This window comes from Ambystoma mexicanum, chromosome 1q, assembly GCF_040938575.1.
Source record: "Ambystoma mexicanum isolate Mex_15411 chromosome 1q, UKY_AmexF1_1, whole genome shotgun sequence".
NCBI lineage: Eukaryota > Metazoa > Chordata > Amphibia > Caudata > Ambystomatidae > Ambystoma > Ambystoma mexicanum.
Window position 1 is genome coordinate 309,319,755 of NC_090922.1, and position 21,646 is coordinate 309,341,400.

Genomic DNA, 21,646 nt, shown 5'->3' on the forward strand with positions numbered 1-21,646 from the left:
TTAACCCCTATACTCGTAGGAATAATAGCAGAGAGGAGCCCCTTAGCATTGATCCGAATCTGACATGAGGTATTTGTGTGGAGTGCGGCAATTAAGGCCACCAAAGAGGATGGAATGCCATAGGCCAACATCTTGCGCCAAAGGCGGGCACGAAGAACATTATCGAAAGCACATGTAAGGTCTATGGCAGCCATATATATGGTGCCCTTTGATTCTCTGTGCACAGCTCTCCTTAAATGTGCTAAGATAGCGGCGTTTAATTGAGTACCCAATGCCCTACGAAATCCCACCTGAGCTTTAGACAAAATATTATGGTTTCTTATATGATCTTCTAAGTCAACCAGGAGCAGGCGTGTGAAAATCTTTGCCGCTGTGTCAATCAACGCAATAGGTCTGAAATTCGCAGGATTACTTATCACCCCCTTTTTATGAATGGGGATGATAATGGCTATAAGCCATGATGGCGGAATAATCCCGGTGTGGTAAATCGACTGATAGCATGACAGTAGATACTTAGCCCAAAAGTGGGGATCAGATTTATATACACAAGCAGGCAGCCCATCCGGGCCGGCAGCTTTTGATGGATTCAGTTGCTCAATTGCCCATATGATATCCTTTACTTCCCAAGGACAGACCACCGGAAGAGGCAAGTGCATCGGAGCGCTCTCTAAAGCGGTATGTCTAGCAGGTAGCGAGAACTTCAGATTAAAGAACCTCTCCCATTCCTGGCCTGAAATCACCGCCACCATGCGAAGATCCGCTTTTCCTACAGGATTTCTTAGGATAGCCCATAAGTCTCTGCTTTTTTTTTTACACAAAAGGCCAATCATGTATTGGTTGGCTAGAATATGGGCTGCACGACGCAACAGAGTTAGCTGTTGTTTATAGTGCGCCTGAATCATGTTCTTTTGGCGAATATACGTACACTGACATATCATTCGCTTTCTTAGTATGCGGAGATCCCAATTTCTTTGCTTTTTTAGACATGCGATCTGATTGGCATTGACCTGGGCAACCGCAGTAGTGGACTTTTCCAAAGGCTCTTTCGCGACATCTACCAAATGCATATGAATCATTTTAGCGTTCATTGCATTAATTTTGGTTACATTCGCTGTGGAGGCCTTATCATCCCAATGTACTAATATATCCCTATTTACCAAAAATGACATTTTCCTGCATCTGGCAGGAGTCCAGTTTACAGATATTGTATTCCTATCACATGACACTAAGGTTGCAGGGGCAGAAGTAGGATAGCATTCCACTCCCATATGCAAGCAGGAATATAGCATATGATGGTCACTCATATTCAAATCTAATATCTGTATTGGTTCAAGCAGCCCAGAGCATACTTTAGAGGCGAGTATGTAATCTATGAGGGAAGTGGATGAACCTCGTTGCCAAGAGAATTGAATGGAATTAGAAGCCAATTGAATTGGGTAAATCCCCCATAGATGGAAAAGCGATAGTAATTTCTGGCCTCTATCCTTGGCCTGTTGCGTGTAGGCTGAACTATTAGAAAAGGGTCGTGTTATGCTCTTTAGATATAGATAGCAATTCAAATCACCTCCAATCATGATTTCATAGTCAGGCCATTCCCTAGCTGCGATAGATAGAATGCGTTCTAGATCTTCAAGAAGCCCATCAAGCGAAACCGCTTTGGGATTCCAATAAATGGATAATAATAACAGGTTCAGATCTTTGGAGCTCTTAAGCGTCAATTTTACCAGCACACAGGAGGCCGAGGAATCCACTATAGAAGCTGAGACTTTCAATCTGGTGTTAATAAGAATCGCTATACCTCCTGCGGGGCGACCTGTGGTAACCCTTTCTGCCACCCTAGAAAAACAAGAAAATCCATCTAGGTAAAAGGGCTTTAATGCCATAGTCTCTTGCAGAAATAAAATGTCAGGCATCTTGTCAGGCTTAACTTGTTTGTGCCATGCAATGAGATTGCCTAACCCACAACAATTCCATGAGGCCACATTCAAAGCTAAAGATTATGAGCCTGGTTTGGGATCAATGTTGGCAACAGACGCTTTTATCAAAGGTTCCAACCAGGATAGACCACTTAAGGCTTGAGAAAGTGACGCTAATTGCAACGATAATTTATTAACTTGTGAGTCGGAAAGATCGCCCGCCAATGCAGTGGGACATGCTGGGGGAGAGGGTTGAATCCAATCAAGAAACGCCCAAGCAGATTCCATATCATAGAACAATCTAGGAGTAAGACCAATAGAATGAAAGTCTTCCACAAACTCAAAAAGCATCTTGGTAATAATTTGAGACTGCACTCTACAGAGAACTCTGTTGTTATTATGGGATGCTAATTTGACCCAGTCCAGATCCTTGGATGAAAGATTTCTTAGTGCTGGAATCTGAAAAAATGAGTTCATTAAAAAGGATCTGTTTATACGAGCCGGCCCATTTATCTCTGGATTACTAGACCAGCCTACTATTAGTTTCATATCCTTTGGTGTGTGTGCAAAGGAAGGCTCTGCCAGGTCTGACCCTCCCTGGGCAGCTAGGGGAGGGGATTCAATATCAGCACAGGGAGCACTCATCAGAGACTTAGGATCCAAAGCAATAAGAGTTGGCCCAGCAGTGTTATTTGGCTCAATATAAGATATATCCTGTGCGGCAGCGTGCACCACTGTCCCCTGAGCTTCCAGCTCAGCAGATGCAGGAATTTCCTGGAGGGACAGGGGATTCTGTAGGGACGTAACCGCTGCTTCTAGCTTGGGAGCTGACGCCCCTGTAGCCACTTTTTTAGAGGCAGTGTTGGGGAAGAAAGATTGCATCTTTGGTTGCGATTTATCAGGGCCTGTCCTCAAAGGGAGGAGAGGCATGATTTGCACATTGCCGCTCTTCAGAGCGGCAATCTGCAAATGCCGCCTACTTTCCTCGTCTAGGTCGTATAGGGCCATTCCCAAGTCGTCATGGCACGTCTCATTTTTAAGGCAAGACCTCGTCTCCGTCACCGAGGCCCTATTAGAGCCGGAAGTAGCCACGTCGACTTTCTTGAGACGCGCTTTGGTCTGTTTTAAACGCTTCTGAGCTCTTAGGAAGGATTTCCTAGCTTTTCGTGAAATAAAATTCCTACCATCAAGTTCAACGGGTTCATCCTCAGGTTCTGAGGATGGTATAATGGCCATATCACAAGATCCAGACTGAGCATTTACCAAATCCACCAGAATGGAGGGGCTGTCAGGCGGGGATATTTGCCTATCTACGTCCAAGACAGCCTCTCCTTCAACATCCTGAGGGGCGGGAGTGCGCGGAGCAGCAACAAGCTTATATACAAGCTGCTCCATCTGCAGCAGCCGCTCATGTTGAAGTTTCAAAGCCTCAACCACGTTGATATCATCCACCCCCTTTTGTTCAATTCTATCATCCTTCACACCACTCACCACCTGTGAATAAGATCTTTGCGGATGTTCAGTTGCCAACACTACACTGTCTGTTTGAGTACTTTGCGAGGAGGTCATGACACCAGTGGTAGATTGAATGTGGGAAGTTGCTATCTTTCCTAGAAGTGTTTCAACTTGAGCCACATAAGACGATCTAGAACGTTCTTCAGCTATAATAAAACCCTCCATTTTTGCCATTTTATCTCTCATCAAGGACAGCGTGCCCTGCATCTCTCTGATGGAATAGTGCGTGAGTTCATGACCTCTATCCAATAGGTTGAGCAAGCTAGAAATAACGGGAAAGTTAACTGCTTCATTGTTACGGGCGGGTATCCTCAACTCCTCCGGGGTCGAAGCTAGACCGCACTCTCCTTTTGGAGCAGCAGGATCAAGGCCCTCTGATCTGGAATCGAAGGGGCTGCCGCCAGCTGACTGAGTGGGACCCGTAGACGTAACTCCCCCAGCCTTGTGGTCCTCATACAGGCAGGCGGCCCCCCCGTCTATATCTCCGCTTAACATCAACCCCAACTTACTCAAGGTGCCTCCCGCATTTTCGCTGCTATATAATGGGGGCTGGTGTAGGTGAACTTGTTCTCGAAATGGGAAGGAGGAGGCAGCTGGAGACGACGGGCCCAACGAAAGCCGCATTCTTCGACCCAATTCGTTAGCAATTGCGGGGGCCAAAATCGAGGTATCAGAATTGTAAGAGGACCTTTGCTGAGCTTGGAGATGAGCGCACATTGCACTCTGACCCAAGCAATTCCCATAACCCCCCTCCCCTAAGGCATCATTCGCCTCCTGTAAGGAGAAGGATGATTGCAGTAAGAACAAAGGCTTCCCATCCGCGGATGGGGGCTTGGGCGAGCATGGAGAAGCCTCATTCTCGTGCTCAAGTTCGCCCTCGCACGTCACCCCCTCTATCAGATCCTCCTGGGGGCCACTCATGGGCAATGGCATATTGCTAAGCGGAGGCGACAGAGGGGGCAGTGCGTTATCTAGGCTGTTGGACAGATGCTGGATAATCTCTTTAGAGGCAGAACCCGATTTCCCACTTCGTAGAATGGGACCCATTTTCCCTCGGTCCACTGACTACCAGACTAACTATGCGGCAAGACAAGAAAAAGGCCGCAACCCTCTTTTAGGGTAGCGTATATAGTCGAAGCCAAGCACGGGTAGTTAAAGCCCAAAAAAGCCCCTCACCTCACGTCCCGCGAACCGCGAACAGCCAACAGTACTTAGGATGTACTTGGCAGGTGCGCGGCGCGGGTGCGCGAGGAAGCTGAAGTTAAAAGGGCTTCCTGGGCGTCACTCGACCCAAGAGGGCGGGGCCTAGGGGAGAAAAACACAGAGAGAGCACATTACCACCCCTCCAGTCACACAGTGAAAATAATAAAAGGACAAAAAAAATAATGTAGCAGAGAGGGGGCCCTAACACAGTAATCAAAACAGTGGAAGGAGGAATGATAAGGCAGTTCAATGGAAAGTTCAATGGGCAGGGGCAGGTCAGAACGTATTAGACTGTCACCTCCTATCCTCGGGCCGGGGCCAGGCAAACTGTGTGCAACACAGAAAGACGTCCTCCAGGCGTGAAGAACGCTCCGCGCCGTAAACACCACGGCCAACAACAGATGGTATAATAGCGCAGAGCAAAGGCGGCGCTGCACGAAGATTCCAGGAAAAGCGTAGGCCAGTCCGAGTCCACAGCCAACAGTACTTAGGATGTACTTGGCAGGTGTATATGTATCATGTGCTGTGACTGAACCCTTCGGAAAGTAGTGTAAGAACATAAGAGAAGTGTAAGGTCTACAAATCTAGTTCCTTTTTGAATGTTTTCTTCCTGTCGGTGAAGAAAACCACCTGCCCTACATATGTCAGTGAACAAAAAGAGGGACCCAGACGTGATGTCATCAATGTTAATGTTAAAGGACATTTGTACCGCGCACTATCACCACCGGAGTGGTCCCCTTGTGATGTCATCTCTGATGTCATGTGTGTTAGTCTTAGCAGTGCACAGTGGTGGTGCGAGTTATGGTTGCTTAGCTTACCATAACTGGCGAATTTCTGGGGTTTTTCGGTTTTACTTGTAACCATAGTAGCAGCATCCAGAGAGTTCTTTACAATACTCTGGTTGACCTGGGTTCCTTCGCCAATAGTTGAAAGCAGGCGTGTACGTAATGGTTCCGGCGCTGCTTCGGCGTCCTTGCGCAGTTTGGCCCACTGCGCGTCCGCGTAGCTAGCCAGCAAAGAATTGTTGTTCGCAATTCTTGCCGAAAAGGCAGCCGAGGATGTGACCCTTTTAGCAAGGGCATATAACCTCTTGCCCTCCTTGTCAGGTGGTGCCTCACTGGTGGACAGCGGCACCCCTGCCCTCTTCCTTGCATTAGATACTACAAGGGAATCCGGAATGGAATGTCCCCTTATGTACAGCGGGTCTGAGGGTGAAGGAGTGAAAAGTTTTTCAATCCTTGGATTAACTCCTCTGATTAGTGTGGGTGTGGATAGCGAAGGGATGATTCCTCTCTTCACTGAAGCGAGGAGGGGAATGGTCTGGCTGACTGGGGGTTTCTCCTTGATTACTCTTTCCACAAAGTCTATTTCCGGAGAGATCTCCCCAGTGTCCAGTTCGAAATGTGCTGCTGCTCTGCGCAACAGGGCATTGAATGTGGGCTGATCGTCAATGGGAGACGTGTTTCTGACAGGTGAATTGTCTGGAGGATTTAGGTTCAGGACATCAGTGTCCGAATATCCGGATGGGGATTGCCAGGGATGAGAAGGTCCTTCTTCTGGATTTTCTCTGAAGCCTTCTCCTACCATGTCTGGGCTGTCTTCCAGACCTTCCTCTTGGTTCTGTCCTTCTTCATTGTCCACAAAATCATCATCCTCCTCTTCTAAGTATTGTTCCTCACCAGTGAGGTCATACACATTATGGATGTCTAAGGCTGTATCCTGCCTCGGGTATTTGGCCCTGGGGTCCTCCTGAGGCCCTTCTCTTGTTCTCTTGGGAGTGGGAGGGTTCTGGGTGTTCATAAACCTCTCCATTCTCTCCATGCAGAGATGGAGCCTTTCTATGGTTTCATGGGGTACCCCTGAGCGGTCTAGCGGTGGAAAATTAGTGTTTTCTTGCTGAAAACGGCTCGACCTCTCCCACAACGTCGAGGAAAGTGTCCCGTCGCCCTCCGAAAAGCCTTCCGGTGTGCTGGGGGTCCCCCCGACTGAAGGGGGTAGTCCCTGTTTTTCTTCGGGCTTTTTCGGCGTGTCTTTCGACCTTTGCGTAGCGCTCGACGTGTCTTTCGGCGTACGCTTCTGGACGTCGGCTACAACGATCCTCGCCAAGCTCTGTGACTCGTTTGTCAGCAGAGGGCTGTGGTTTGGACGTTCCTTGTGTCGAACGTTCTACGGCGGCGTGCGCTCTCTGCTGGTGCGCGCCGGCCGATGGTTTGGGGGCGGCGCCCTTATTTGCCGAAAGCCCAGTCGCTGGTTGCGGCTGCGGTTGCGAGAGGGGCTTCGAACCCGAACGGTCCGAGGAGGCCGCCGGTATAACCTGCGTCTCCTTGGGCGCTGATGCTTTCTTCGTCTTCGACGAAGAAGAGCTATGGGTTGTGTGCTTATGTGATGTATCGTGTGCGTCTGTGTCGCCGGGGTGTTCTTCCCCATAAGCAGGGCGTGAGCCGAGCCCGTCGGGGCCTGGGACAGACGACGAAGAGCGCAAGCGCTCTTTAGAGGGGTGTACGACTTCCGTAGCGGAGGTCGTGTTATCACGTTCCTCGTCACTGTCGGTGGTAGCAGCGGCGGGTGAAGACCCGGCCTTCGACATAGCGTAGGCCGCCCACCTCTTGACCCTACGGTCTTTTAGAGTCTTTGGCTTTAGAAGCCGACAAGCCGAGCAACCCTCCTCTACGTGATCGAGGGGCAAGCAGCGGTTACACCGTGAATGCTTGTCCTTCCAAGTAAACTTGCCCTTACAAAGTGGGCAAAACCTAAAGGGTGTCCTCTCCATAGCCGAGGCAATAAAGCGTGATAACTACCCCAAGGGAAAGGAAGGGGAAAAGGAAAGGCATTCTCAGAAAAAGAATCAGAGATGTCCCACGACCCCACTCTCCCTACTGTATTTGGCCTGCGAGGCCAGGCCACGTGTTCGGCAACGCCGACGGATCTCCTCCGCTCGTCCCCTCCGTCGAAGATCTTGCTCGGCGGAGACAGCTTCCCACTGCGTCGAGGGAGGGATCGATATATTAAATCTTTAAACAGGAAAAGACGACCAAAGGTCGAGGAGATGGAATGTGCAATGTCTCTCGAGGAGCTCCGCGTAAAGGCGACCAGTAGCTGGGCGGAAAAAAACAATCTGAGGGACCTCGACGCGTGAGGGATTGTGGGTACAACACACGTCACTATAGGGATAGTATTTCAGACACGCCCGGTCGACGTCCCTTTTCGACTACGAAAAACAAGATGCAATACTCTGCAGTGACCACTGGATGTCGGACCTATGCACAGCATGTGAATCTAAGCAGATACAATCATCAGAAATGCTTTTACGGTAAGTAATGCATTGTCATATTTACATGGTGGGTGTGTGCTAATTTTTGGCGGTTGGCGCACAGGGAAGGTTTAGTCTTTGGTTAGATTTGTCCTCTTGGTGTGACGTAGGGCTTGGAGTCACTTTCTAAATCACCCTATGTGGCCTCTGGCACCAGGCTAAATTTACACTAACAAAAACTGACTATTTTAATTTCTGAAGTTGTAAGCGCAGTGAAGTACGAAGCCCACTTTACTTGATATCTGATGGGCCAGCATGGCATGAATGGACTGGAGGACTGGCCGATTGTGGGTACTTAGGTTTGGGGGGCTTTTGGAGTGGGAACAGCTATTGAAAAATACTTGTTTTTATGGGAATCTGGATTTCCCATTGCATGGTCAAAAAGAGGAACCTAATCCGCCATCTCATTGGCTCTCATGGCAGATTCTGACAACATTGCTACAGTCTAGGGCTTTACTTGCGTAATAACCTCACTGCATCACAGTAAGTGTCAGTAGTATCACTGCATGTCAAATAACAGATGTTGCTATTATCAAACTAAATAACTCATTTTGACTGCTTAAGAAAGAAAGGCAAGCATGGCCCTGTTAGAATTCAAACACGTGTGTAGTTTGCACGAATATATTTGGGGATTGAGATGTGTACCTGGTCTTATGGGATGAACCCACTTTGCAGTAATGGTTTTTTTCTGCTGCACAATAATAATCTACATGTAAAGTAACTGTTGCAGTTGAAAATTGTATAGATCACTTAAGTTGGTAATGCAGACAAAACACTGCGTGGCACCACTACTGTTTTTGCACAACAAATAGACATTGACCAGTCGGCTTTAAAAAGTTTTAATTCTATCGATACTTGGTCATTTAATTTACTTAAGAGCAAGCACAAATTGAGAAGCAAATGTGGTCTTTGAAACGCAAATGGTCCTACCCAGGGTAATGGCCCAATTATGAACCAATATGCCAAATATGAAGAGGTTACTTGTTAACTTTGTATTGTCTGCTTACCCAAGACGGGTCCCAATTAGACACCTACTGTTTTAAACAAAGAATGTGGAGGAAAAGGATGTACAGCACACAGAGGCACTTTTGCCGAGTGCCCCTTAAAATAACAAACACTTTTTTGTCTGCAGCGCCATTATGACAGCTTTTAGATGCAGCAGCTTCTAAATTAAATGGTCCTGGCTCCCTTTACTGTTGACTCGTACGAATGCTGCAGTACACATTAAAACATTTTTTGTATGTCAGCAATCACTGAATTAAGATAACATTCCAGCTAAAATGGATAACTTGGATATCCTTGTGAAACTGAGGAAATTTAATGTATCTTTTGAATTTCAAATGGGGCGGTCCTAATTCAGTGGAGTCACTGCAAACATGGAAACAAGTGTCTGTCAGTACTTCCAGTTTGCTGACAAATCTCAGCTTTTTATGCTCTGCTCCCAATAGTGGTGGTACAGGCAATTCTACAGAATCAACATTTTTCAAGCAGGTGCCTTTTACAGCTCCTGGCAGCCTTAGTGGGAGGCCTTACCAAGCACCAACTCACTAAAACCAGGAGCTATTTAGCGCCCAACGTCTGGGAATTTCAAACCCTGGTAGCGATTTTCTGCGACCGGAGAGCCTGCTGTGCAACTGGGGCCTGATGCAACCTTTCCTATCAACCTGGGGGTCCTGAAAACGACAACTCCTACCCAGATACTGGTGTGATCTACTAGTCTCAAGAGGACCTGAAAAATTAGCCATCCCTCGACTTTCTGTGATCTTCCTGGGTGGCAAAACGCCAATACCAGGTGGCCCTTTAGCCTGAATGCGGTGCATGGTCTTCTGAAGTCCGAATCCAGCTGAAACTTTGGACTCCTTTTGGACCTCCAGAGACCCGATTTGAATCCCTACAGTCTCCTCACCGGAGTGCAGGGCCGAGAGGTTGAAGAGAATCCGACCAGCGTTCTTCATCCTTCATCTGGCTCCTGTAAAAAGGCACCAAATCCACAGAACTGTGAGAAAGTGTGAAGGATACTTTGCTGAAAGCCTCCTCTGGCGGCGACTGCTGCAATGTTCCCGTCCAGAGTCCATTTCTTCAGTCCCCAGACCAAGAATCTAGGGATTTCTTTTCTCTTAATATACTGTGTCGACTTGGTTAATATTTACCTGAAGTCTTGTGTGCATCCAGTGAGGCTGAGTGGGCTATTCGTGTGGTTGGGAGTATGCCCATGTCACTTGCCCAGGCCTAATGCTGGAACACGTATAGGGATCCTTCTATGAAGTCCCTGAACACTCCACTAATTACTTACTTGTTTAAGGAGAGATCATCTGGAACCGACTTTCCGGCAACTGAACCCTATCCTGACCTGCCTACAGCCGGCTCCTAGACCACCAGGGTCCCTCTTTTGCCTATGAGAAAACCCATGCTATAGACTAGGGAAGAATTTTAAGAGAAGGCTTTTGTCTGGAACATTACTTATGTGCTAAAGTTACTGTGGTAACTGTGGGCCTCATCACAAGTCTGGCGGTAACCCCTAAATGCGGCGGTAGCGCTATTACCGCTGCATTTAAGGGTCCGCCAGATCATGGCCTTGGCGGATTTTCCCCCAGCCCTGAGCTGGGGAGAAATCCGAGGCAAAATTGCCGATTTTCGGCGCGATTACCGCCAGCGGGAAATCCGGCGGCGGTAAAAGCATGAATTTTCCCCAATGGGGAATGAGGAATTCCCGAATGGGCCCAATGGGGAATGGACAATAACCCTTCCACCAAACCTGTGATCCGGCGCTAATAGCGCTGGGGGGTTTGGCGGTAGGGCTATTAGCGCCAGCGCTAATAGCGCCAGCGTTACCGCCCAACTCGTGATGAGGCCCTATGTCTGTGAAAGAAGATACTAAGTGTCATTACATTTATACTTAACTTTGAGTTGCATTCTGCCCCTCTAAAAAGTATATTACTTTACTTGCTTTGAATGTGGTTTCCCCACCTTCTAAAAAGTGATGTGTTGGTAGTGTTTTATTATTCTTAACTGAATTAGTTTAAAAGATTACCAATAGGATTTACCTACCTTGAATAACAGATTATTTTTTAAATGTACTGTTGGGTTTTGCTTTCCCTGATCTGTGATGCTTTATACAGATCTAAAAGAGTCTTGGAGTTAATACTGGTCTTTGAGTTGGCTGTAGCCCCTCCTTACTTACCTTGAAATACATTCTTTCTAAAAGTGTACAACTGGGTTATGCTTTCCCTGAACTGCCCCACGGCACTTCTAGAATAGTGACCTTTATAACTAAATGTTACTGTGCTAATTGTTGGTGCAAGCCACTACTAGTTAGAGATTGGAACTGTCATTTCTCTAATAATTGCTGGTGCGAGCCACTTCTATTGAAGCAGTCACCTGAAAATGTGCTGCTTATGTTTTTTATAATTGTGTTCATAGGATATGTTCTAATACTTAACTAAGTTTTATCTTGGCCTAATTGTATTTAAATAAACCATGTATTTTTACAGTACAGTGTTTCTTTGGACCATATGTATGCTACTATGTCTTGGTACCAAGTTACAGCCTCTCCCTCCTAAAATGAGCCTGGCTGCTCTGTCTATGCTACCAAATGTTCTCGGGTGGTACAGCCTACACTAAGAGTGGAGCTTTGTACTTAGAAAAACTGTTCCTAACACCCACTGCAGAGTCCCCCCTAATCTGGGTCCGGATCCCAGGCTTTCCTCCCTGCTGGATATTTGCAACCCCTACTCACTGGGATTGCAGTGATCTAGCACCCAGGCTTTATCAAAAGCCACCTGTGTGATCCAGGGGAGGCATCCCACCTACAAGCCCTCTTATATGGCCCCCAGATCTCGCTCACAGAACTGTGCCACATGGAGTGCTCATTGCAGCTGTGACTGCACAACTTCCTTCGCTCACGCAAGTGCTGATTTTTCTGCAGTCTTTTTCTGGTCCCATTGCTCTGTTCCCACTCGTTGTCCCTCGCATCCAAGCAGGCGCACTGCACCCAGACTCCTATGTGTGGCTTCCATTTCGTAATACCCTTTGGGCTGCTCACTTCCTGCATGCCTTCGCTTGCACGTCCTACTTCTCTGTATGTGCATTCCATAAGATTTGCACTTTCAACGGTAGATAATGTGTTTTTTTTTTCCTTTGCATTCAAGTTTTTTTTTGCAATCCATGCCGTTACACAATGTCTTTCAAGACAGTTTTGCAGAACAGTGGAAGGGAGCCATCCTAATAAGCTGATCGCCTGGAACACTGCATAAATGCTTCTGTTAAAGATTTACAAAAAGTGCATTTGAGTACTATGTGTGGACATTCCATTATTCTTCAACACTGACTTTTATCCACCATGTTCCTATATTCGGGGTATAGCCACGACTGCTCTGCCACACTTATCCATTTGAGTCACACCCACATACTGAGAAATGGTGCAACTAAGGTGTGATTGATCATCCTGAACCCTAATCATACGGCCTAGAGAAAGCCTTCTAAAACCTATCATACAGTTGAAGTGTTTTTAAAGAAAGGCAGACTACAAAGATCGTTTAGGCTCTGAGGTGCTGTCAGCAGCGTTGCGGTGCCTACACATTATTAAATGCTGTAAAGTATTACTACAACTGAGTAATGTTAATTTATCTGACAAAATTATATTTATTTTTGGCAGGTAAAATTGTCTCCGAGAAAGGAGGGATGTTGCACTCTATAAATACTTCAATGCCTGCTCCTCAATCCATGTTAAACTCGCAGAGGTTGCAAAGCATGAACTCTACAATTGGGGCTGCAAGGTCCGTCTCCACCTCAAACCAGGTCTTGTCGCCACTTACCAACGTGTATCCGATGGTGCAGAATCGGACAAGAGCTGCCACCCCGCAGAATCAAACCTCTAGCCGGTTGGCAATGGGCGCAGCAGGGAACTTCATGCAACCTATGCAGGTGAATCTGGGTGGCATTTCTCATATGGACCAACAGCCGTACATTTTTGGGAGAACTGTTTTTAGTGCCAAATTCCAATGGGACACAGATGTTTTCCCTAGCTATTCCTGCATGCAGTTCTCATTAGAGCTTTGTATGGGGGCTGAGTTCTGGTATTAACAGAAGTAGTGATGAGGTGCATGCTGTTACAAAAAGGGCGCATGTGAATCCGCTGAATTTTAACATGGAGTTTTCAATTTCGATTGTTAATGTTTCTTTTAAGTATGTTCAGACTTTATTTCAATCGGTTTTGTACCACTATTCGAGAGTATTAAACGTTATTTGCAATTCGTCCACAAAGTCCAGATTTGCAGGATTAGCTTGTTAGGTGATTTTGCCAAAGTCCTGTCTGTGAAAAGGATTTCGAAAACACACCTTGGATGAACAGGAGGGGTGGGGGGGGGAGAGATGTCCCTTAAGTTTAGCCTGAACTACCCAAAGGTTTGGTAGCAATGGCTGAGCAGCCAGGCTTAGTCTAGGAGAGATGAGTTGCAGTGAGGCACACAGTAAGTACTCTGAGCATACTGTGTTCAAGAAAACACTTACGCACTAGCAATTCTATAAAACGATTATTTATTTTATATACACTGAAGCTTACTTATCACCCAGTAGTCTTAAACACTGAATGCATGCAATACAAAAAGATAAAGGATGCTTTAGAACACAAAAGTGGTAGAGATTTCTGAAACCAGTATGCATACCATAGATCAATTTCTATACTTTGGTTAACCCCTGCTTAACCGGTCTTAGGTCCAACCCCATTCTAGGAAAGCCTTAGTCTATACGGGCACTGAGTGTCCGGTGACCAAGGGCAGAGGCAGTAAAAGCAGGTAAGCAGTAACCAAGGCCGAGTCTATGAAGAGTTCTTAAAGTTTACAGGTAAGTAGCAGATTTCTTTGGGTAATGAGCACAAGGAGTTGTCCACCCCAATGTAGCTCAATGGAGGCCTAGGAGGGGATGCAAGTAACGGCTTAACTGCAACCCTACGAAGCACAGGAACAAAGCAGGCCCCAGGTAAGTATTAGTGGCTGAACAGTACATAATCGGCAAAGACATGGAGAGTCGATGGCAGACCCCGGTTCAGGTATCTAGGTCTTGGTGACTGAAGAAAAGAGTTTGCAATGGATCTGGTGGTTGCTTTAGAGAGTTTGACGCCCAGCAGAAGATCTTCGCAGCACTGGTTCATTGGCACCTTTTTCAACGCTTGGGTGAAGGTCTGTTGTCCTGCAGTAGACTTTGCTCTGGTTCTTGGCCCTCGTCTCTGCTGAGGGGACTTTCAGGAGCAGGATCCAGTCTCTGGAAAGTATTGGGCGCCACCGCTCTTCAGTTGACATACCGCAAAATCACACAGCATCCCATTGTGGGCTGTAGAGGTTGCAGCTCTTCCAGGGAGGGTGCACAATTCAGTTAGTCTTAATACTGGTTAGGCCCACCAGTCCAAGGGATGAAGTAGTCCGCTTCGGGGCTTCCCTGTCGCACAGAAGTTGAAGTCTGGACTGCAGCGGTTACTCGGATGGCTCTGGCAGTCACTAGAAGTGGCTGCCGATAGCCTCCTTCGGATCTTCACTTCCATTGCTTGACTCCAAATTTCGAATGGATTGTGTCCTATTTTACATCTCCATTCCAGCGTCAGCTGCTTTGGAATACTGTTTGCGGTAGAGGAGGCCATGATTGGAAAGGCGCTCAAGGAATGTAAGGGGAAACTCGCGGCAGGTAGCCCCCCCCCCCCCCCCCCCCCCCACCCCCTGCAATCCCAATACATGGCACCATCTAAAAGACATTCAGCAGACGAATCGAGGAGTGAGTCACCGCTGAGGAAAATATTTCCCATAGCAGTTCTCACCATTCCTCTTCAAAGAAACAGCACCACAGATCCCAGTCCTCATCCTCCGACTCTTTGCCTGAACGCACTGTAGCCCACCCAGGTAAATCGGCGTCTAAAGCTGAATGGGAGGTGTTTAGGCTTCACATGTTCAAAATATTCGAGAAGGCAGCCTGACGCCCTCGAAACAAAAGGTGAAAAGCTATGACACTGCTGCGCCTTCGAAGGCCGATGGGGAAGAGAAAAAGGTTAAGACTTGCACGCCCTCGAGCCCAGTTGAACCCTCGGAGCCCCGATTCGAGGACAGGCCCAGCCCTTCTCCATCAAAGGTGTCAACCTTTGACATCATCGAAGCAAATTGAAAAATCTTTCAAGCCACTTCCAGAGATTTTTTTCAAATCCCTTTCTTCTAGCTTCGAACATGAGCCCTCAGATCAGGACAAACGCCACCTTTTGGGTTGGAATATGGGATAGAATATACACACAATGTTCCTGATCCTTTAATATCTGAGGAATCCAGGATGAGAGATTTATGTGATGATTTGCAAAGCACAAGTGTCCTTGACACATCACCTGAACTAGAATTTGGGAAACCAGATCAGCGTCTTCAGACGGATCGTCCTACAGAAAGCTGATTGTTGGGGAGAATTCTCAATTCTGTGTTGGTTCCCTTCTACCTTAGAGACCCCCAGCTCTTTTGCTGGACTTTAGGACTTTTAATTTTCATCCTGAAGAGTGAGCCTTTTTTCTCACTCGCTCATTTATTTTTGGGTGTGGAGTCTGACAAACTCCATAGTTCTCACCTTTTGTATTGTGACACACAGCACCCTCGGTGCAGTGTCAGAGGTCCTTTGGATTTCTCTTAAGGTTTAAATGTCTTCTCTTGGATAAACTACTGTTTCCAAGAGCAGTGAAATTGACTTTACTTACCTTTGTTACTTTGTAGACCCAGCACACACCATCTAATGTGCAGTGCTGGGGGGGATACTTAGTATCCCTTTTGTCTACCTTCTCATGTAACATTTTTGTTACCCTTTCTACAATTAATGGCTGGTGGCAGTGGTTTATTTTTCCTACCATTGTGTTTTTTTACCGCAGGCTGAATCCTCAGCTGCAGTATTGCACCCATGGGTGCTCCTTTCGTCAAAATGGCCCTGGTTTTCTTTATTCGCCATTTTTTGTTGGAAAGGTCCTTCTTGAGAGTTACTCTACGCGCCAAACAAGGTTTGGTCCCTTTGTTCGCTTTCTTTGGCGGGGTTCACTGCTGAAGCCTGCCTCTGGCTCCAGCGTCTGTGGCAGGGCAGGAAGCGAGGGAGGTTCCCCGAACTCCCTGTGCTTAGCCGCCTTGGTTACAGGAATGCACCCAAAGGTGATTGGCTGGCTGTCTTTGGAGGACAGCCATCCTGCTGTGAGTGACAGCTAGGCTGCGAATGAATGGGAGAAACTTGCATAAAAGGCAAGGTCTTTTGCAAGGAAGGCAGAGTCGACCACTGGACGAAGAGCCGAAGAAGAAACTGGAAGAGAAGCTTGCTGCACCCTCCTGGACCGTTGATTTGCCTGGTGAATTTCTAATCGACTAGAGAAGCCCGGAAAGGACGACTTGTCCCCTTGGGTTGGTGGGACCAATCAACCCCAAGACTAACTTGCCTGGAACCCCTCTCTGCTGCTGTACTTGTTTGCTGCTGCAGGAACCGAGTGCCAGGGGACAGGAACACCAGGACGAGTGCATCACCTTTAAGGTGGATCTGAGCTTCAGGAAGATCCTAAGAACTCCCTAGAAGTAGGACTATCCAAGCCTGAGCCACCTTAACTGAGTGCTGGACCCCAGAAGCAAGGAGAGCCCACACAGTGTCCAAGAAACGCGGTGGTGTTATTTGCGAGTAGCTGAAACCGCAAAGTACCACTGATCTGGAGTATGCCAATTGCTGTTGCCAACCTTCAAACTGTAGTGCAGGATTCCCCAGACGTCCTCCCTCTTGTCCCCACGACTGAGGCCCAGGAACAATATGATCTGCAGGACTACAACAGGAACAGAAGCCAGCTGGAACCTTTTCTTCCGACTCAAGGTACTGTGTAACTAGGGGTACTTACCTCCTTGTGTGTAGCTTGCTTGTTTTTACTGGAGACTTTCATTGGCTGCCCTTTGCAGAGTTGCTTGCATCTTTGCTCTTCACAAGCATCCCACCGTGTGGCCCAACAGTGATTCTTTTTACAGCAAAACTCTCTAACATTATGCAAGACTTTTGTGCTAATATTCAAGAAGTGCCTCAGCTCCCCTAGACTTTGCTCAATTGACTGTCCTGGCCCCTTGAAGACTCTTCTTACCCTGTAACTTCGTGTTGCTCTGCCCCTCCAAAAAGTCATGCATACTTTACTTGTATGTCTGGGACAGGGTTAACCTATATTTCATTGGGGGATTGGAAAGTGATTCCCTGTTTGGAGAAACGTGTTAACCTTTGTTTCCTTCCCTTCCTTTTTCCACAACCTCAGTATTAAGTGTTAGTGATATATCCATGTCCAGTGTTCTAGCAATTGAAGTCACCTTAGGATGTAGGAAGTGTGTGAGACATCCCAAAAGGGCATCTACTTACTGAAACTGAAGGAGTTTTTTTTTAAGTGTATTTTGTTTCATGTTGCCCTTTCTAATGAAGGCTTATTTTAAAACTGACAAACTAATAACATTTTTTAATAAGAATACCTGTCACTGTGAATCTGTTACACCTCTACAGCACACATTGACCCCTCTTGAGATGAGCCTGGCTGCTCACTCACAACTTGTGTAGTACAGGCCTATACCAAAGGTTGGGTTACCTATTGCCAAGAGGACAAGGCTGGTGTAGTGTCCCACAGGGTTACTACATACAATCTTGCCTAACACTGATGAAAAAGGTAATCGAGTCCCCCAAAAGCCCCCTGTTTTACTTTTCCATGTAGCCCTTCAGAAAAGGGTAAAGGGAAATTGGGAGTTGCCGGAGTCGAGTAGTGACACGGAATGTCTGTTCAAGCACCCTACTCCAGAAAGCCTTGTGGTACGAGCTGCAACTTCCACTTCAAGGCAAGCCGCATACCCTACAAAACCACCAGACACAGATGACAAGAGTTTTGACGGTGTGGCTAAGAAAGTAGTTTCAGCTGGTAGTATTGCTTTAAAATCTGTCAATGTCATTTGTGCTGTGGTAAAATGTACCCATACTTTGTGGAATTGCATCTCTATGGCAGCTGAGCATATCCCAGAAGGAGAAGAGAGCAGGGTTTCTGAACATCGTGAAGGATGGAAAAGCCGCTATGTGAGAGTCTCTCCTGTCAGGATTGGACTCTGAAGATGGCATTAGCAGAGCCGTGGCGGCGAGCAGTTATGCGCAGATTTGCATGGTTGAGAAGGTCTGGCTTTGCGCCTGATGTGCATTCTAGACTTGTGCCTATGCCCTTTGATGGCACACTATTATTTGGCAGCAAGGCTGAGGAGAGCCTTGAGAAATTAGACCTCGGCGGCAGCTAAGTCTCTCAGTATCCCCATCAGACAACTACAACTTTCACACTCCACTGCAATGGCTTAGAAGAGCGAGAGGACTGGTCAGTCACAGGTCAAAAGGAATTCTCTCGTGGTTGATGGGGGGGGGGGGGGAGAGGGGCTAAGTCTGCCCAAGCAACAGCTTCTTTACTCTCCTCAGATGCTGCTTCAGCTACCTCAAAACCACCCTCCAGCCTTAATCCACAGGACCTCAGTAGGAGGCACACTCACTCAACATCTGGAAGAATGGCAGGGCATTACCTTTGATGCATGGGCATTGCAAATGGTAGCTCAGGGTTTCTGGCTCCCCTTTTTAAGAAGGCCTCGATCATCCACCGGGGAACCACTCTCACAAAACTAAGCCTCTGTTCCTCTTGCAGGAAATTTCGAGTCTGCTAGAGAAAGGTGCTATAGAACCTGTCTCTGTGACAGAGAGGAACATGGAGTGGTACTCCCCATCCTTCTTGAGACACGTTTTAGACCTGACATACCTGAAAATGTTCACCAGGAAGGACAAGCTCAAAATGGTCACCCTTTCTCAGATCCTTCAAGCCCTCCAGCTTCAGGATTGGATGGTGTCATTGGACCTCAGGACGCTTACTTTCATGTACCTATCCCATCACAGCCGCAAAGTACCTGAGTTTCGCTGTTGGCGGTTCTCATTATCCGTTTCGAGTGCTGCTGTTCTGGCTAACCTCAGCCCCAAGGGTTTTCACCAAATTGACGGTGGCAGCAGCAAGCCTCAGGAGATGGGTATGGGATTCACATCTACCCCTACCTGGACCATTGGCTGATCAGGGCCCATTCTCCCAACAGGTCCTGGAACATATCAGTGTTAACTACCACTCTCTCCACCGAGTGGGCTTCTCCATCGATCTTTTGTTTTTTGTTTTGTTCCCAACCCCCTCCCCACAAGAAGTCCCACATGATACCACCCCAAAAACCTCCCAATTCAACAGAGCAGTCCTTGATGAGTTCCCGGGGAAAGCCTCGCCACCCGAGGTGAGGGTGCAGCACATTCAGATGGTCGCCAGATTTCAGAACGACCAGCGTCTCACAGCCTTTGATTTCGTAAGGTTGCTTGGCATCATGGCATCCTGCATTTGTCTGGTGCCAGAGGCCTGTCTCGGAATAAGATCCCTCCAGCGGGCCCTCATGTTGGGACAGCTTTTCTGAAGTTCAACTAAGGGCTTAGTAAAATCATTTCAACTGAGACAGTACAAGACTCCACTCTTAGTATAAGCCTGTACCGCCTGAGTATAGGGTAGCGTAGACCGAGCAGCTAGGCTTATTGTAAATAAAGAATAATTCTTCCAAAAGAACATGAGTATTTTGTTTGCTTATTGTAGGAGGGAGAGAGAGGGCTGGAAGAAGGACAAAGAAATTGTAGTATACTAAGGGTTCGACAAACATTTACAACCAAAAGTATTATTAAAAAATAAACGTTTATTATAAATACAGTTAGGCCAAGTTAAGTCTTGGGGTAAGCACTTTGTCATAGTCATAAATACATTATAAACGCACAACACAATGCTTGAAGGTACTCAGACCAAAGCATAAACCTTGTTTTAAAAACAAACAGTATTTATAGGGAAGTAAGACCTTATCAAACCCATTTAGGTAATGTACAGTTGTTTTTCAGCTCAGTGTAACACAGACCACGGTAAGCAATAACGTTCTAACTTATTTTAGGATGCTACAAGGCAGACCAAGGTAAGTAAAACCCATATACTTTTTAAAGGAGCTACCAGCAACTTAAAGGTAGGTACAAGACTGTTAGCATCTGTATAAAACAGTACAGAGAAAGCAAACCCAATGTTATACCTTAAGAATGACAGTTATTCAAGGTAGGTAAAACCCTAAGCAGACTTAGTTTAGACAGGCTATACAGCAGGTCATGGGAAGCAAGACCCAGTTGGTGAACTTCCACACAAAACCTCTGGATGAAATAGTTAAATGAAGTCAACTGCATTACTTTTCGGGAAGAAGCACAACCAGTTCACAGACGAGTAAAATAACCTTGCATATCCTTTTCAGAATGTCAGAACATTCAATAAGAACATTTTTAACTGCTCACTCTCAGAGTTGGTTACCAACTTACTCATTGGTAAGTAAACCTTTAAGCACTTGTTTAAATGGATTGTGTCCTCCAACATATTCCTCATCTTTGACATGTAATGTCCACAGCTGTGCTACTTCAGAAGTTATTTCGGCAGAGGGTGCCCTGCGTCGATGGCGTCGGGTCGATGTCCCTCGAAGGCCTCCATCGAGGGTGACTTCATCAGATGTTATAAGTAGTTTTTCTGCAAACGTGTTTGCTTTGTTGAAAACTCAGCGTGCCTCGTGCTTCCTGAGAAGTTGCGGTTGCGATTATGTCTTCATCTTCAACCCCGAAGTCTGGATTGAAGAAGTGTCGGGATTGCAGCTCCAAGATGTCGATCACAGATCCGCATCGGATTTGTCTGTGGTGTCTCGGCGAGAGCCACAATACGGACGACTATTCAAAGTGTCGGTCGTTGACTGCTAAGGCCTTGCGGGAACGAAAGAGGAAACTGAAGGCAGGCAAGGTGTCCAATCTTGGATTTACGATGCTTGAACAAGTTCCTCAGGAAGGACAAGTTCAAGATGGTCACTCTTTCTCAGATCCTTCAGGCCCTCCAGCTTCAGGATTGGTTGGTGTCATTGGACCTAGAGGATGCTTATTTTCATGATCCATCTCAAGCACAGGAAATACCTGAGGTTCGCAGTTGGCGGCTCGCACTCTCCGTTTCGGGTCCTGCCATTCGGGTTGATGTTCGCCCAGAGGGTCTTCACCAAGCTCATGGTGGTGGTGGCAGCGCATCTCAGGAGGGGAGGGATTCACGTCTACCCCTACCTGGACGATTGGCTGATCAGGGTGCGTTCTCCCGAACAAGCCTTGGATCATCTCAATGTGACCTGCCACTCCATTCACACACTGGGCTTCTCCTTCAATTTCAAGAAGTCGCATATCACACCTTCCCAACAGCTCCAGTACATCAGGGCTGTGTTGGAAACGTCCTTCGGGGGGGGGGGGGTGTGCTCGGGACCCAAGGTGAGGGCTCAACACAGTCTCCAGATGGTCAAAAAAATGTCAATATGCCCAGAGTCTTCCGCCTTTCTAATTCTTAAGGTTGCTCGGCCTCATGGCATCCTGCATTTTTCTATATGCCAGAGGCCCAACTGAGGATGAGATCCCTTCAATGGTCTCTCCGGACGCAATGGTCTCAATTCTCAGGCAAGATGTCGGATCTCCTTCGAATTCCGATCCGGGTCTCACAGGATCTTCAGTGGTGGGCCTGCGAAGGAAATCTCATGAAAGGAGAACCTTTTTGGCAGCCGTGAACGAAGGTAACTGTAGTAACGGGCGCTTCACTCAGAGGGTGGGG

At 47.1% G+C, this 21,646-nt stretch overlaps 1 protein-coding gene across 1 annotated transcript in view; it reads left to right on the top strand.

Moving 5' to 3' along the window:
* The window catches only part of TRIM28 (tripartite motif containing 28), a 980,216-nt gene that overhangs the window by 266,689 nt on the left and 691,881 nt on the right, over positions 1 to 21,646 (top strand). The window contains exon 9 of the mRNA XM_069639014.1: positions 12,599 to 12,867. Coding sequence (XP_069495115.1) covers positions 12,599 to 12,867 — 269 coding nt within the window. The remainder of the gene's footprint in view (positions 1 to 12,598; positions 12,868 to 21,646) is intronic.